A 17,227-nucleotide genomic window follows, 5' to 3' on the forward strand; every position below is an offset into this window, starting at 1 on the left:
TAGAAGAGATTGCTTTTGAAAATTTATATCTGTGATCTTTTTGGCTAATGTTACTTGCATACTTGCATGCCTGCTTACAATGAATATTTGCCAGCTATCTGACATTTTCCATTTTCCACCTACTTCATCAGTAAACAATACAAATGGTGCACCTGTCACGACCTGCGGGATCGGCAAGGCGCTGATCATAATCTCCCCACTCCTGGCTCTCCTTTTCTATCTCTCTCTCCCCCTCTCTCCCCCTCTCTCCCTCTCTCTCCTGTTTGGCCGGGGCGGAACTCATGGCGGCTTCACGCCCTCGGCCCACGCCTTCCTGGATTGGGAACACCTGGGCCTCATCAGACCAGCTGGTATTTTAGAGGGAGGAGGTCAGCTGTTCAACGCTGGATTGTTGTGAGGACTCTAGTCAGTACACGTCGAGCCCAAGTTTCCCATGCCTCCGCCTCAGAAAGTTAACGTGTGTCTCTGTGTTCTAGATTCCCCGGACCCGTCCCCGTGTTTCCCCGTGTGGAGTGTGGAAGGAGTGACTGGTCACTAGCGGAGAGAGAAAGGTTGGCGTGAGCGCGTGTGTGATTCCCCTGTTTTCCCTGGAACCCTGCCTCTCACATCTTGTTTATAGCACTATCCTGGCACTGTCTGTAAATACACTTGGTGGAGATCTTGTAAATAAACCGTCTCTGTTAAAACACAACTCCGGAGTCCTGCGAGTGGATCCTCAGAGCAACCCGTGACAGCACCATCAGATTCACGCGGAATAGCTGAGTTATAGCTGGCTGGCTAACTGTATCTTGTTTGGTTAAGTTATACTTAGTAAAAGTATGCGTGAGTGGAATTATCTGGCTTGCCAAATTAACTCACCAGCTGTAATGCGCCATGACTTTAACTTATGTATAATGTTGAACAATGCCATGGTATAAACATTTCTACACTAAAGTATAATTGCCAACATGGGGTTGGTTAGCCAGCTAGTTAAAACTTGTACATGTGGGTTCATTTGTCAATGGTAACTTTTGTTAACAGTACCAAATTCCCAGGTATATACACCAACATTATGACCACCTGCCTAATATTGTGTTTATACCCTTTTGCTCACAGAAATGCTCTGACCTGTTGAGGACTCCATTGCACCCCTGAAGACACGTTGGAGTATCTGGCACCAAGATTTTAGCAACAGATCGTTTAAGTCCTGCAAGTTGTCAGTTGTGGCCTCAATGGATTGGGCTTGTTTGTCTAGAACATTCCAAAGTTGGATTGAGATCTGGGGAATTTCTGAGGTCAGTATCTTGTCCAAGGACACTTTGGCATGCAACCAGAGACCAACCTTCAAATTAGCAGACCACCTGCTCTACCTCCTAAGCTACAGCCACCCAGGATGAAGTGATAGTCGTGACAGTCTTTTTCACTTCACTTGTCAGTGGTCATAACAGCTGAGAACAATTCTGAGAACAGAGCAGATATGCGAAGAAGCACTACGTAGTTTATCCACCTATTCCTGACACTAATCTTGATCTGAGTTATGATGTCAGTGGGCTTAGCTAGGCAGCCCAGACAACGCCATCCAGCTGTTTATAGGGGACTGACAAGTACTGCTGCATTTTGTGTGTTATGATTGGTTTTTACAAAAATTCTAATTCACCTTGTTCAGAATTTTGTGAGACAATTTAAAGTATAATAATTTAGTACAAACCTCTCCTACAATAATAATAGTATACTGCCTTTGTCAATAATAGTGAAATAGGTAGGTTACCAAATTAATAAATGTATTTGCACACGGCCTAGTTCACAATCACTGCCCTGTTGCTGTTACCGTATGTAAGGCTCTGTGCTGCTGTTCCCAGTCAGCTGGTCCTTAGTGAGGTAGGTGTTGTGGGACGAGGAGATGAAGTAGTGCGACAGAGGGTGTGCCATGTCTTGGTAAACTCTAGCGTGTTCTGGGTTAAACACACAGTTTTCCTTTGACAACATGTACATGGTGAAACCATTGGGAGTCATGAAGCTATTCTTCTGGGCTGCAATGGGCAAAGAGAAACAAAGTTTAAAAAATAGGGTATTAAATAAACATCATTTTTATTCTTATAATTAAAAATAATAATAAAAATGCCTTAATTTTTTGTAGCACAGAAACAGAGGGGGAAGACATTCAGAAGGGATGCGACTGGCCAGGAATCAAACTGGTTGACTGGTTGCTGATGTATCCATGTAGACTGCATCCTCTTCACTCATTTACAGCTTTTCAACTCTTTTTATATCAGTCTGAATTAATCTTCATGTGCCTATGATTAGTCAATTGATACCAGGAAAATACAGTAGACACACAGAGGAGCAGTCTGGAGCAGCCTATGTATACTCAGTATACACAGACTATTCTATAAAGACTTGAATCTCCTTCAGGTCTGATGTAAACTGAAACACTTCAGCTTATCTGATCACTTACCTCATCAATCCTTGTGTTTTCATTTGCTCTAGCCAGAATGTGTTACTGCTTATCCCTCAGACAGACTGGGAATAAATATAGAATTACCCCATCCCATTGTGATATTCTGTTCTGTCCTATTAGACATCTATGTGAAATGTTGTCAGGTCAGACTTGGTGTATGAATCTTTGAGTTGTGGCCAAACTGTGTTTTCCAGTCAAAATGTCCTTTGTACCACAAACTTCATCCTTTAGCACAGCTGAATATTTGTCAGGTAAGCTTTGCTATTTTTAAAGTATTTTAATTCTCCAATCTTATAATTTATTGTTACTAGTACCGTACCCCACTCATTAAGTTCATAGGTGAGTATGAGGCTTTGGGCATGAACGAGTGAGGCATCCTCCCCCTGGTCCTTTAGGAAATCCCTCAGGTCCACAGCTGAAAGCACACAGCCATTTGCAGAGTAGCGAATGAATATGATGTCCAGTTCTGGCCTTCGTAACAACTCCCTGCAGAAAACTTCAATCTCTCCATGATCGAGACGACCGTCACCTGACTGGTCACATTTCTATCAGAAAGACGGAAATAATAGCAGTTTGTTAATGTGCAAATAGAACATGATTTGCTGTGGGGGTGTTATCTCTACCCACTTTTGGTCTATATATCCCTGTATCTGCTATATTATTTTTTTATCCCTGGTGGGGATAGCTACGTAAAAATCCAGTGTTGTGAAAAAGTGAGCAGTGCCTAACCGGTCCAGGAGCTCATCGACCTGGGGCATCGGATAAGGATATTCCACACAGAACCATACAGACCCATCTTTCTTCACCACAAGAACTAAGGGGCTACACCACACACTGTTTGACTCTTCTATCACTCCTATTTTCAGCAATTCTCTCAACAATTTGCCTCTTGCTCAGGTAACCTGTAGGGCTGTAAACACACCGCCACGCCAGGTCGCTCTATGCATGCCTATGCAAAATGGTGCTCTATGAGCGAAGTATGACGTGCAGAGGTGAGAACACATCTGCAAAACGCTGTTGGATACACCAACATCCACTCTCTGGCCCTGTGTGAGATGTTTATTACAATGGAGAGAGGCAGGAATGTTTGAATTTGGCATCTCTGGCCCCAATTCATCTCTCTCCTCTCCTGGTTTAGATTTCATGCCCAATAATTTGTACAGCTGTTTAAGTGTGTGAGACATGAATGACCTGCCCTGGTCAGTCAGGAATCTCTTTTGGGCTGCCAACTCAAGAGATGCCCTGAACAGCGCCTGCGCAACACTCTTTGCAGAGATGGTGCCCAGCATCACTGCTTCCGAGGGTTGCTTTGCATAATCCACCATAACTAATACAAAGCGATAGCCACGTACCCTTCGGTGAAATGGCCTGATGAGGTCCATGCCAATGCGCTCAAACGGCACTTCCATTATTGGTAGTGGGCAAAAAGGTGCTTTTACGATAGCTGGCTGGTTAACCAGCTAACATTCCTTGCATGACGCATACCATCAGCGCACATCTGCTCGGGCCTGGCCAATAAGATTGGGCTATTATTCGCTCCAGAGGTTTATCATATCCCATATGCCCTGCAATGGGGTTATAATGAGCCGCCTGGAAAATAATTTCTCGACGGCTTTTCAGCACCAACAACTGGGTGTACTCCTCCTCTGTGTGAGTGTCACAACTCACTTGATAAAGCCTATTGTTCAATAATACAAAGTGTGGGTAGGCCTGCGCAGCTTCAGGGCACACCAGGTGACCATCAATTTCTATCACTTGGTCGAAGGCTGAGTGTGGGGTGTCATCATAAGACTGCTCCAGTGGGAAATCTCCCCTCGGGTGAATCACTGGTGCCGGCGGATCCTCCCTAGAAGTACATGTCACCGCTGAATGCCGCGCAGACACTACGTGCTACTGCACTGTAAAATATTGTGTGATATTTGTGAATGCTCCCATGCACACACTTAACCGCACTTTGCTTCCAACAATGCTCTGGGGTGAACCAAGCTTTGATGCACGAGGGTCTGCGTACAGGCCATGTCCACCAAAGTCTGGTGTATATCTCCTTGACACCTTACTAATATGCGGTAAGTCTGGTTGGGCCCAGAACACCCGCCTGACCTCCATCAGTGGACACTCCCGTTGCAGGTGTCCCGGCTGCCTGCGCCACCCCCTGTGGCTCGGGTGCCTGTTGTTGCTCGGCTCCGGGTTGGCAGGTTCGCTAGGACAGATTTGAGGACTGCAGGGGCGGAGGTCGCTCCGCTGGGGCTGGGCCAGGGGGCCGCCTCCTCGACGCAGTTACCGGCGGTTGCCTGCTGACCAGTTGGTGATCTTCAGCCAGGGCTGGTAACAGCGGACCATGTCGCCTCTCTGGGCAGCCCCTCCACAAACTGCTCCAGGACAGTCATTGAGAGCATCCACGCCTCGCCCTCTGATGGCTCGGGCTGCAGCCATCTCATCGCGGCATTGTGCAGCCTACTAGCCCAGGCGAACAGCTGATCCCCCGCCTGCCACAAAACCGCCTGCAATGGTCCTCTGGGGAGAGCCCAGGCGAACGTCCTCAAAACGCCCCCCTGACACAGGGGGGTAGGATCACGGCCGCCGTCTGGGCCACTCCGGATAGCAGCAGCAGTAGCCGCGGAACCCACTCCACAGCAGGCCACTGGCATGCCTCAGCACTAACCTGGAACGCCTCCATGAGGACCTGGGGATCATCCCCGTCCCCTTTCCGGTGCATGGCCACCATGAGAGGAGGGGATCGCAGCGGTGCGGCTGCCCTGTCCAGTCTCTCCCGCACACTTGTTTGTTGCTCTGCCTGAGCCCAAAGCTCATTCAGCTGGTCTTTGTGCACTGCTGCCTGCTCTTGGTGCATCACTATATCTGCCAAGTAGGTGCAGCAGCTGCACAGGTGCCGCAGACTGCGGGACCACCACTGTGAAATGAATGGACCCCACGTAGCCTCAGGTGACAGTTTTATGGTGTTATTAACAATACGTTATCCTTTTTCCTGATGTCAGGAGGTCAGCTTTTCAGCTGCTTCTCCACTCCACACTCAGCTCCTCTCTTGAGCCCCTGCGTCACTGAAATAGGGACAGTCTGATTACTGAGTGGCAGCAGCTGCCCTGGCAGCCACCCTGGCACTGCACCTTGAGCCCACTTAACCACCCCCACACTGCAGCGGAGCCAGAGGCAACACCCCGCCATATGCACACTCCAAGTGTGGGATGAATAACTAACCCAAATTGAGGAGTCTACAGTGGCTTGCAAAAGTATTCGGCCCCCTTGAACTTTTCCACATTTTGTCACATTACAGCCACAAACATGAATCAATTTTATTGGAATTCCAGGTGAAAGACCAACACAAAGTGGTGCACACGTGAGAAGTGGAACGAAAATCATACATGATTCCAAAAATTTTTTACAAATAAATAACTGAAAAGTGGGGTGTGTGTAATTATTCAGCCCCTGAGTCAATACTTTGTCGAACCAGCTTTTGCTGCAGTTCCAGCTGCCAGTCTTTTAGGGTCTGTCTCTACCAGCTTTGCACATCTACAGACTGAAATCTTTGCCCATTCTTCTTTGAAACAGCTCCAGCTCAGTCAGATTAGATGGACAGCGTTTGTGAACAGCAGTTTTCAGATCTTGCCACAGATTCTGGATTGGATTTAGATCTGGACTTTGACTGGGCCACTCTAACACATGGATATGTTTTGTTTTAAACCATCCCATTGTTGCCCTGGCTTTATGTTCAGGGTCGTTGTCCTGCTGGAAGGTGAAGCTCCGCCCCAGTCTCAAGTCTTTTGCCGACTCCAAGAGGTTTTCTTCCAAGGTTGCCCTGTATTTGGCTCCATCCATCTTCCCATCAACTCTGACCAGCTTCCCTGTCCCTGCTGAAGAGAAGCCCCCCCAGAGCATGATGCTGCCACCACCATATCTGACAGTGGGGATGGTGTGTTCAGAGTGATGTGCAGTGTTAGTTTTCCGTGTGCGTTTTGCATTTTGGTCTCATCTGACCAGAGCAGCTTCTTCCACATGTTTGCTGTGTCCCCCACATGGCTTGTGGCAAACTGCAAACGGGACTTCTTATGGTTTTCTGTTAACAATGGCTTTCTTCTTGCCACTCTTCCATAAAGGCCAACTTTGTGCAGTGCACCACTAATAGTTGTCCTGTGGACAGATTCCCCCACCTGAGCTGTAGATCTCTGCAGCTCGTCCAGAGTCACCATGGGCCTCTTGGCTGCATTTCTGATCAGAGCTCTCCTTGTTCGGCCTGTGAGTTTAGGTGGACGGCCTTGTCTTGGTAGGTTTACAGTTGTGCCATACTCCTTCCATTTCTGAATGATGGCTTGAACAGTGCTCCGTGGGATGTTCAAGGCTTGGGAAATCTTTTTGTAGCCTAAGCCTGCTTTAAATTTCTCAATAACTTTATCCCTGACCTGTCTGGTGTGTTCTTTGGACTTCATGGTGTTGTTGCTCCCAGTATTCTCTTAGACAACCTCTGAGGCCGTCACAGAGCAGCTGTATTTGTACTGACATTAGATTACACACAGGTGCACTCTATTTAGTCATTAGCACTCATCAGGCAATGTCTATGGGCGACATTCAGGATTTTGTTCACAAGTGAGAGGAGTGCGGAATATGAGATCAACAAACAGACTACATGGCAGTCCACTGTAATAAAGAGAGAGCTGAGCGTAAATGTGAAGGTGTCAATTTACTGGTTAGTCTACGTTCCTACCCTTTCCTATGGTCACAAGCTCTGAGTACTAACCAAATAAAGTCATCACCATTTGTATACAATATAACTGAAAAACCCACACTGCGCGCCAAGAGGGGAAATCAATACTCCAGACAGAATGGCTATAAACCCGTAAAGTTAGCTTTAATTTAAATGATTGACTTTAATTACTTAAATTAAGCAGTGTGTTCTGCTACCTGGAAGAGGCTGCGAGCATACTGGTCATTCAAGTCAATATTGATCATCTGCAGCAGAATCTGAACCTCATCGTAGCTCATCTTGTCGTCGCGGTTTCGGTCAGCCCGACTCATATAAGCATGAATCCAGGTGACACTGTCAAGGAAGCACTGGTGAGCCATATGGTGTATTTTAACATGAAGTCTCAGTGGTTACCTCTTACAGTGCTAACTCTCTAGTTTGGATCTCTTGGTTCCCAGTGGTCAACAAATTATAATTAAATAATAATAATAATTATTATTAAATGTACACAAAGTAGTGCTTCTATAAATCCAAATGAACAGGGATGTATGTCCACCCCCACAAAAATCAAGGATATTGGTCAAGTTTCTCCTTCTGGGTCATGTTGTCCATCCTCTCCTGCAGGGTACGGATGCCACGGGCCCAGCACTGAGCTTCTTCTTGGCTTTGGCAGAGGAGATCCAGGCTTTTACGAGACCCTTTGAAGACCACTGTTAAACACTGGTTTTCAGGTACTGAGCCAACCATCTGCTGCAATGTTTCTGACTGGCAACCTTCGTGCACACACTCCACTTCCATGATGGAGACTGGAGGATGAAGAAAGAAATAAAGTGAGCAAAGAATTATTCAAATATATTCACACCTTGTGATTGTTATGGTCCTGACAGAGAGTTTTAAGATTTTTTTCTTTTATCTTTGTTTATTATTTGTTATGATACACTGTGTAGTGAGCAGAGAATTGGACCCAATATGCAGGACTCAGAAACAGAACTGAACTCAAAAGGCAGCTTTATTCCTGGACATGCAGCAAACCAAAATGCAAAGAACTTAAGTAAGCAGATACTGGTGAACATTAGCTAGAGAACTACACTGAGAAATAGACAGGACACACAGCTATGGGAAGATCACAACAAGTGACAGAAGGAAACAGGGGGCTTAAATACCCATGAGATATGGGTAAAGGTGAAACACCTGGAGAACACAGCTGAGCAGAATCCACTAACAAAGCAAGGAAGGCAAAGCAGAACATAACACACACGAGACTATAACTAAACTCAGAAGCACAAGAGAACAATATATACAGAGACAACTCTTTTGTAATTTCAAAGAAATGAGCACATCCAGAACCAAGCTCGAAGACCCAGGACCATGACACTATTAGGTTTTCCACCCAGTTCTTGGTTTGTTTGTTCTTTAGAATTTGGTTCTTTGCTTATTCTGGTTTCCTTAGTTTCCTCTTATGTACTGTTACCACACCTTTGTCTCTGTGGTTAGTAACTTCCTGTTTTAATTTGGAAGTCTTTTGCCTTCTGTGTTGTGCTTATAGTTTTACTTCCCCTATCACTGTTTAGTTTCACTGCTTTCTTCTCACCGATCTGTTTTCCTAATTTAGCCCTCAATGTGCTCCGATGTGTGTATAACCTGTCTTTCACTTTAAGCTGACTGTATCACACTGTTGCCTACTTATGTATTTCCCTGTTATTTTGGATTTTGTTTCATGTATTTCTGTTTACTGTTTGTCTCTGCATTTATAGACCTTTTCCGTCTTTTTCAACCAAATGGCTCTCATTATGTTTTGAACCTTGTCCTGTCACATTTTGGATGTGGGTTCTAACATTCTGCACTTCACTAAGATGACAGAACAAGGCAACCAGAACATGGATGCAGAAGATATAGCAATCCTTTCCAAGGACCTGAAGGAGGAATTTAGGAAGCTTTTTGGAATTTCTACCTAGATTTTTGGATCTACACATATTAAAAGTCTGTGGGCTGAAGGCCAGCATGCTGATGATGCTGATGCCATTGCCAGCCCCCATCACAGCCCAGTCTCAAAATGGGCTCTGCCTCTAGGGGACTCTCATCCCTACCATTGATAATGGGCTCCAACCAAGCTTTTGGAGGGGTCTCCTCTGCCGATGTCAGCCTCCTCCGAACCCCCCCTGAATGATCATGACCTTTATCACCAGCTGCCATTCACCCCCTCCAAAGGGTCTCCAACCTGGGTATTGCTGGCTGTCATCACTGGCCACCGACTGCCAAAACAGGCCTACTGGCCACCTCCTCGGCCATTGCTGGGCCCCGGGCTCACTCCGAGAACTGTCTCTCTTCATTTGGGTAAACCCATAAAACTGCTTCTCTGCTTTGTCCTGCAGCCAGGCCAACCCACAGGACTGTCTTTGTACCTTGCATCACCTTTGGACCGGCTCTCTGAACATATTTTCCTTTCCCTTTGGTCTCCTCTGCCTCTTGATTCTGCACGTAGGCCTTTCTTTTCCAGCTTTTGGACTCTATGTTTGTTTTAGTAAGACACTTGTTTGTGTCTAACAAGCTTTTTTTATTTCCACATGTCAAGTCCAATTACAACCATCTACAAGTTTTTTGAAATACATCTGAGAAGATTATGGAATGAAGAGTACAAAGATTTTGCTTCAATGTGGGGATGAAATGAATCTTATTTAGAAGTGTAACATACTAGAGGAAAACCATCTCTGTAATGATCTTGGATGTCAGGAGTAAACCACAGAACTGGCACACCAAATCCAGTGCCAATTAAAGGCCCTGTACTGTACTTGGGAGTGGCTGAGTCATATGTTAACTACACAGCATCAAACCCACAGGCTCCAAGGCGGACTCCCGCCATATGTTTTGCAATCCCACTATTTGAACTAGAGAAAGGATCTTATGCTCAAAATAGATGAGCTCTATAATCAGGGCAACATGTGTGACCCTCAGATAGTGAAGGAGGGAGTACAAAGTACAGAGCAGCAAACTGTATTTAAAATGATCAAAAATAGATACAGTACATGGACATTTTACCTTACACACCCAGCCACCACTGAGCAGCCATTTGTTCTCCAGAAGGAAAGGCTACAGCGTATTACATAGGTTATATGTAATGTCATAGTTCTCTTTCCATATGAGCTAATCTAGTTACTTTAATCACTTTAGCTAAACATAATGATGTTGGTCAGCATGTCTGCATAGTAACCCTTTATGATAACAATGATCAATAAACAGAAAAATGTATAGGTAATTAAACTTTACTTCACTGTTAACAAATAATTAGACCATGATTTTTCTTTAGATTATTTATTTATGTATTAGATGAATTTAAAAATGGGAGAAAAACATCTTTCTACCACAGGCCATGGTCTATTGATGATGATTACATCTTGACCAAAACTTGAGACACATTTTCGGCTCACGCATTAGTGATCTTTAAAAAGAAGCAGGTGTGATTATTTATCAAAGTATCAAGTATCAACATATCATATTGTTCCTGGACAAGATAGTGAACCCAAATTGCCCCTGAAACGTCCACTGGAGTGTGTGTAATAGATAAAAAGCCATGCACTACAGTTCTGAATGAGCGCGTTTGTGAATTTATAACAGTGCTGTTAGTGTTTCGCTAAGAGCATCAAAGCACTACATTAAGTGCCATTACAAAGTATTTGCCCCCTTACTGATTTCCTAGTTTTTGCATATTTCTAACACTTACACATTTCAGATCATCAAATACATTTAGACAAAGATAAGATATTTATGAATCGCAGATTTGTGTTTGAAAAGTTTGTATGCACAATTTGCACACTGATTTTTTGTGTATGCACTGCTGAGGCGCACTGACAAACACACTGAGAACTCCACTTCTGGCTTATAAAAACTCAAAATGAAGGTTTTGGAGTGGCCAAGTCAATGTCTGGACTCAAATTAAAGACTGAGATGCTATGGCCTGACCTTAAACAGGTCCTCCATGTTCAAACATTTCCAACATAACAGAATTAAAAACATTTTGCACGTAAGAGTAAGTCAAAATTTCTCCACAACTGTGTGAAATAGTCATTCCCAGTTATTCCAAATACTTGATTGTGGTTTCTGTTGTCAAGGAGCGCACAAAAAGTTATTAGGTTTTCAGACAGGTACAGACAGGTTTGGATGGCTTTTTTCCATTAATAAATTAAATGATTTAAAAACTTTATTTTGTATTTACTCGGCTTATCTTTGTCTTACAATAGAATTTGTTTGATGATCTTTGTGTTTTATAATCATCAGCACTGTATAATATATGTTATATGAAAATAATCATTTATTTATTCTGTGATCATGTAACAGTGTGGACTGCAACTTGTTATAGTTTAATGTTTCATTTACAACTGACAATTCAAATTCATTTAGTGTCAATAGTGTGGTGCTGCATACAACTTACAGGATTGTTGTTCCTTGGCTCGGCTGGATGTTTTGTATGATTGACACCAAACGGTGACACCATCTTCCAGCAACTTCAGAATCCGACGCTTCTGCCAGCGAGGCGAGCGAACCTTCCCATGTAATGATTTCATATGTTACAATACATGTAATATATAGCATTCTCAAACTACTTCTAACCGCTACAAATGGTTTATAATTATTGATACCTTCACCATACTAGAGCCCTGCAGCATCTGCCTCACATCTTCATCATTTTGCACTCCTAGAAAGCATAGAGACAAAATGATGGTCGATTAAAATTATGTTATAAACACTATATTTATATACTGTATTTGGGTGTGTATAAAATAGCAGTGAGCATACACCTAATTATAATATTCAAATTCAGTAGCACTGGGATAGGCCGAAGAAAGAACAGGGAGGGCATAAAGAGAGGAAAAAGAGATCAGAGTTAAAATTAGAGGCTAGTGTGTATACATCTGCCACACCACAGCTGCTCGTGTGGGTACACTGTAATTGAAATATATCTTGGGTGGGTGGACAGAGAAAAATGGAAGGAAAAACTATAAAGACAACACTTGGAGCCATTATAAACTTGGGCCCCCCAAAAAAGTAACACCTCCAGAAATGTGCCTCATAGCTGAATGGATGTGTACTTCTGCTAGAGGAGATTCTTTATTATACAGTTATTCATTATAAAAAAAATATGTCATTTTGCACCAGGCCACGAGCAATCCTTGTAGGGTTAGTTCTTATAACTTGGACATAGTTCTCTCCGTTTGTATGTCAATACTTGAAAGTACAAACTGTCAAAATTCTTGGTATCCCGTTTGTGGGTTCTTTTGTAGAATCTCATGAACTCTACGGCACAGAAGGAACCTTTCAGTGACGTAAGTGTATGGTGATTAGTCTAGAGCCCATAAGGTGGACTGCAGTCTGAATCCGAATCCAAACACTATTCTGTATGGACCCATTAGATTTGATTCTTGGTACAAGTTTTCTTGTATGCATGTACAGCATGGTTATTTTAATCTGTACTGCTATTTTCATTTTTTGGCAGTCAGTGTGTGCACACAGCAAACATAGACCAGTCACATGGATTGTAAGTCATTCCATGTGATGTTACTCAGCCAATCAGGTCATTTTTTCAAAGCAACGTTCCAAACTAGACCTTTTCTTTTTTTAAATTAAGGACTTTATATGTAAGACAACTCTTTCAAGAGTTCTTTATTTCATTTTGAATGTAAAAGAACATTATTTTATTTTATTCTATTTTAGTTTATTATATAGCACTTCAGTTCATAGTGAAAACATATAATAAACCCTGCTGAAATACAATTGAATTGAATGTTCTTTATTTTACTGGAGACCCAGTTGTTGACCACATACAGCCACTAATACAACTATTTTTAATATATTGAAATTAATTATAATGTTTTTGTTATTCTGGAGCTTCTTTCGAGGGGATTTTCTCAAACTCGACCGCCTAAACTTTTGTCTAGACGTAAGCATACGGCACATCTGGAAGTTATTCACAGCGACTTCACTTGCTCCACATGGTGATGTGTTAGCCTTATTCTAACATGGATTGAATAAAAATTTCACCTCAAAATTATATACCCAATACCCTATAATGACAGTGAAATGTTTTCTTTAAATTCTTGGAAATTTAAAACTAAAAACTAAAAATATAATACAGGCATAAATATGCACAGCCTTTGCTTATTGCAATTCTTGATGATGATAAAAGTTTGGCACACCTGGACTTCTTTAAGTTTCTCTTTAAGTGAAGAGATTTCACATCTCATCAGAGAAACTTCTTCAATTTTAAAACCAAATTGTGCAGAGTCCCAGGTATTTAAAATGTACTGGGAGTTATTCCAGGTTTCTTGACCTACTATCATCCATGTGCTTCATCACATGAGCCATAGTTTGAAAAAAGGCATGACTAAGGCCTTTCTACCCTGACTGCTCAGAATGGCTGGGCGGCAGTTACAGGAAGTGTCCTGGTGATGCTTCTTCCATTTATGGATGATGGAGGCCCCTGTGATTACTGGGACCTTCAATGTAATATAATCCAGTCTTGGAGGTCTACAGACAAGTCCTTGTCTTCACAGCTTAATTTGTCCTCTGAAATCTACCGTCAACTACGGGACCTTATATTAGAGAGCTGCCTTTCCAAACCATGTCCAGTGAACTCCATCCCCCTAAATGGTTGTGACATATGGACACTCCTCTCTCAACTTGGTTCTGCTGCAGGTTTCTTCCTATTAAAAGGGAATTTTTCCCTTCCCATTGTTGCCAAAATGCTTGCTCATATAATTGTTGGGGGTTTCTCTGTTTTCTCTGTATTATTGTAGGATCTTAACCTTACATTATAACGCGCCTTGAGGTAACCTGTTGTTGTAATTTGGCTCTATAGAAATAAAACTGAATTGAATTGAATTGAATTGGACACACCACGGGTGGACTCTAGTCAAGTTGTAGAAACATCAGACACATGATGACACAGGATGCATCACAAATACTTATGTACATGCTATGTTTTGGGTTTTTAGTGTAGAATTCTGAGGTGAAAAATGAATTTAATCCATTAAAAAAAAGGCTGTAAATACCGAGCTATAGCACATGGGTGGCTAAAGTTGTTTTACCCTGGGATCCAAATTTTTTGTTTGAAAAAAAAAAGAAGAAGAAAAATCATAGAAGTGAGAATGGGCTCAGTTTATGTTGCTCAATTCAGTGGCACATATTTAAATGTGAAAACTGTACATCTATAACAACAGAGTCACCTCCTTATTTTTTAACTGGATTTGAATAAGTCAGGAAAATATTTTAAGTTAAATATCGGCTCACTGGAATACGGTAATTTCAGTAATTTTACTATCTGGATAAACTAGAGCAGCGTGGAATAGTATACCTCAAGTACCTCGATTTGTACTAGGGAGCAAAGCAAAATTTTCAAGCACTGCAATCTGAATGTGAAGCAGGGTTAACGGGTTAAAGCAGGGTTACCGTCTAGCAAAGCCATTTTCTCAGTCGGAGGGAGATACCGGTACTCTTTCAGTAAAAATACAATAATAATGGATTGGATTTATATAGCGCTTTTCTAGGCACCCAAAGCGCTTTACAATACCACTATTCATTCACTCTCACATTCACACACTGGTGGAGGAAGCTACAGTTGTAGCCACAGCTGCCCTGGAGCAGACTGACAGAAGCCAGGCTACCATATCGCGCCATCGGCCCCTCTGGCCATCACCAGTAGGCAAGTAGGGTAAAGTGTCTTGCCCAAGGACACAACGACCAGGACAGAGAGCCCAGGGATCGAACCGGCGACCTTCCGGTTACAGATGCGATTCCCAACCCCCTGAGCCACAGTCGCCTAATAAAGCATAATAAACGCACAGGCTGCTGTAACAAAAACTCTCACCCAGATTCCGCAGAGGATCAATGGCCTTTAATTCGGACGTCCCGGCTCCGTTCTTGACCTGGGGGATTGCTTTCTTTCTGTTGCCCAACATACTGTAAAGAGGCTGCGCTTTATTTAGCTCTCCGTGCCTCCCTCCGTCCCTGCAACCGTATCCCGCGTTGTGTGTGTGACCGAGGTAGGAAGTTGACAGTCTACTGGCTCGGCTGTCAAGACAGTGTATACAAATCACAGAGCAGAGTGCTCCTCATGTTTTATCCTGCCGGAGGAAAACAAGAGACAAGACAAACCTTTGCAATGTCATTGTGGTTGGATTGTAAAGCATCTCTTCCTGGATGATTTTCAAAATAAAGACTTTGCGACGCGCAAACAGGGTAGACCTACCTGTTTCATGTTATTTATTTATATTTATAAAAGACGACTTCTGGACCCACGTAGTCTCTTGAAGTAAAATTAAAAATAGTGTAGACAGAGGCATAATTAAGACCTTGTATAACCATTCTCTGCTTGTCATTCTCTGCTTGTGTCTACAAGATTTAGTAATTTTTATTTGAACATCAATTAATTTTTATTGTTATATTTTATGTATTTAATATATTATAGCATTACTTCACAGCAACAGTTGTGTCTTTTCCCAGTTTGTGAGCTAATGTCACTGTAATATTAGAAAGAGAACAACAGCCATCACCAAATTCGCCATGGATAGCACTTGGTGATGGTGCGATACAAGAACTACCTTTAAACAGGAAGATAGACAGACAGAGTCAGTCCAGTTCTTTCTTATTGTATTGCTTAACAGAAAATATCTGCACCCATTTATCCATCAATTTCCAAATTCAGCGTTGGGAGTGGAGGAGGCGGGAGAACATGCAAATGTTTTGTCATGTTGTATTCTACTAAGAAAGCTACTGAGTCACATTATTGCAGATTCATCATGATTAACTAAATAATCGAAGCATTATTTTAAATTGATCAGAACTGCAAGGTGAACGTTTCCTAATCACGATGCCACATTAGTTATTTATTCGTATTTCCCATGTATTATCTCACCTTACCAGAAATAATATTTTTTTGAAGCTTTTAACCTAAATCTGTGATTTGGACCTTATTATGCCTTTGTTTTGAAAGCACACGTCGATATTTCCGGGGATGTCTTCGTGAAGTCGACAGCAAAAATTATTTAAACGGATTATAGACCGTGGACAGACGTGAAATTTGAGATTTCCTCGTCCGCCCCATCTACTAAGATCCAGTTTTAAAAGGGACCACGGTACAAGTGATGCATTCACTGATGTTAATGATCAGCCCTAAAGCTGATCCTTAACACAGTCCTCTGTTAGGGCAGCGGAGGGCTATTGTATAATAATTAATCCACAAATCGGGCTGCATGTCCCGGGTTGACTGCAATACATGAAAGTGATGGATGCAAATTGATGCCTCCTAGACTAATTTCGTAATTGCAGGATAATGTTTTAAACAATGCTAACGACAATAAAAAAATATTTTGGTTTATTGATTACTTTGTTTCATAAACGGTTATAGAGCAGGATTAGTTCACTTTGTGTGTCCATGTTGATTAATCCCATCCGCAGTGGAAGAAGTGATGGTAGAGGACTCAGATTTTACCAACTGAAGCCTGTAAACATCAGTCCCATTTAAGTAAAGTAACTTTTATCATTGCCGCACAGCAAGAAGGTCCTGAGTTCAATTCCACCATCAGGCCGGGGTCTTTCTGTGTGGAGTTTGCATGTTCTCTCCGGGTACTCCGGCTTCCTCCCACCGTCCAAAGACATGCAGCTTGTGGGGATAGGTTAATTGATTAATCCAAATTGTCACTAGGTGTGAATGTGAGTGTGAATGGTTGTCTGTCCCTGTGTGTTAGCCCTGCGACAGACTGGCGACCTGTCCAGGGTGTACCCTGCCTTTCGCCCTATGACAGCTGGGATAGGCTCCAGCGCCCCCCGCGACCCTGAAAAAGGATAAGCGGAAGCGAATGGATGGATGGAACTTTTATCATTCAAATATAATCAAGTAAAGAAAATGTTTGTCATAACATGTTCCTTGAAATTGACATTATTATTATTATTATTATTATTATTATTATTATTATTAGTATTATTATTATTATTATTATCGTGCCATACATTAATATGTATGGGCAGCATTTACTGTCAGAATTCATATATATATATATATATATATATATATGTATATATATATATATATACTACTTTTAGTA

The 17,227-nt window shown here is 42.5% G+C and overlaps 1 protein-coding gene and 1 long non-coding RNA gene across 2 annotated transcripts in view; one reads left to right on the plus strand and one right to left on the minus strand.

Annotated features, from left to right (window-relative positions):
- The window catches only part of LOC309713149 (1-phosphatidylinositol 4,5-bisphosphate phosphodiesterase delta-3-A-like), a 34,958-nt gene extending 19,679 nt beyond the window's left edge, over positions 1–15,279 (minus strand). The window contains exons 1-7 of the mRNA XM_082544551.1: positions 14,992–15,279; positions 11,768–11,823; positions 11,560–11,671; positions 7,711–7,939; positions 7,352–7,487; positions 2,757–2,982; positions 1,808–2,009 (exon numbers count right to left, since the gene is read on the minus strand). Of these exons, the coding sequence (XP_082400677.1) occupies positions 1,808–2,009; positions 2,757–2,982; positions 7,352–7,487; positions 7,711–7,939; positions 11,560–11,671; positions 11,768–11,823; positions 14,992–15,082 (1,052 nt within the window). The 5' untranslated portion in view covers positions 15,083–15,279. The remainder of the gene's footprint in view (positions 1–1,807; positions 2,010–2,756; positions 2,983–7,351; positions 7,488–7,710; positions 7,940–11,559; positions 11,672–11,767; positions 11,824–14,991) is intronic.
- On the plus strand, positions 285–7,818 carry LOC309713150. Its single transcript, XR_014278512.1, has 4 exons — positions 285–405; positions 477–551; positions 1,096–1,274; positions 7,758–7,818. It is a non-coding gene; the product is annotated as an uncharacterized lncRNA (long non-coding RNA).
- Positions 15,280–17,227: the final 1,948 nt, after the last annotated feature.

This window comes from Aulonocara stuartgranti, assembly GCF_965226115.1.
Source record: "Aulonocara stuartgranti genome assembly, chromosome: 8".
Taxonomy (NCBI): domain Eukaryota; kingdom Metazoa; phylum Chordata; class Actinopteri; order Cichliformes; family Cichlidae; genus Aulonocara; species Aulonocara stuartgranti.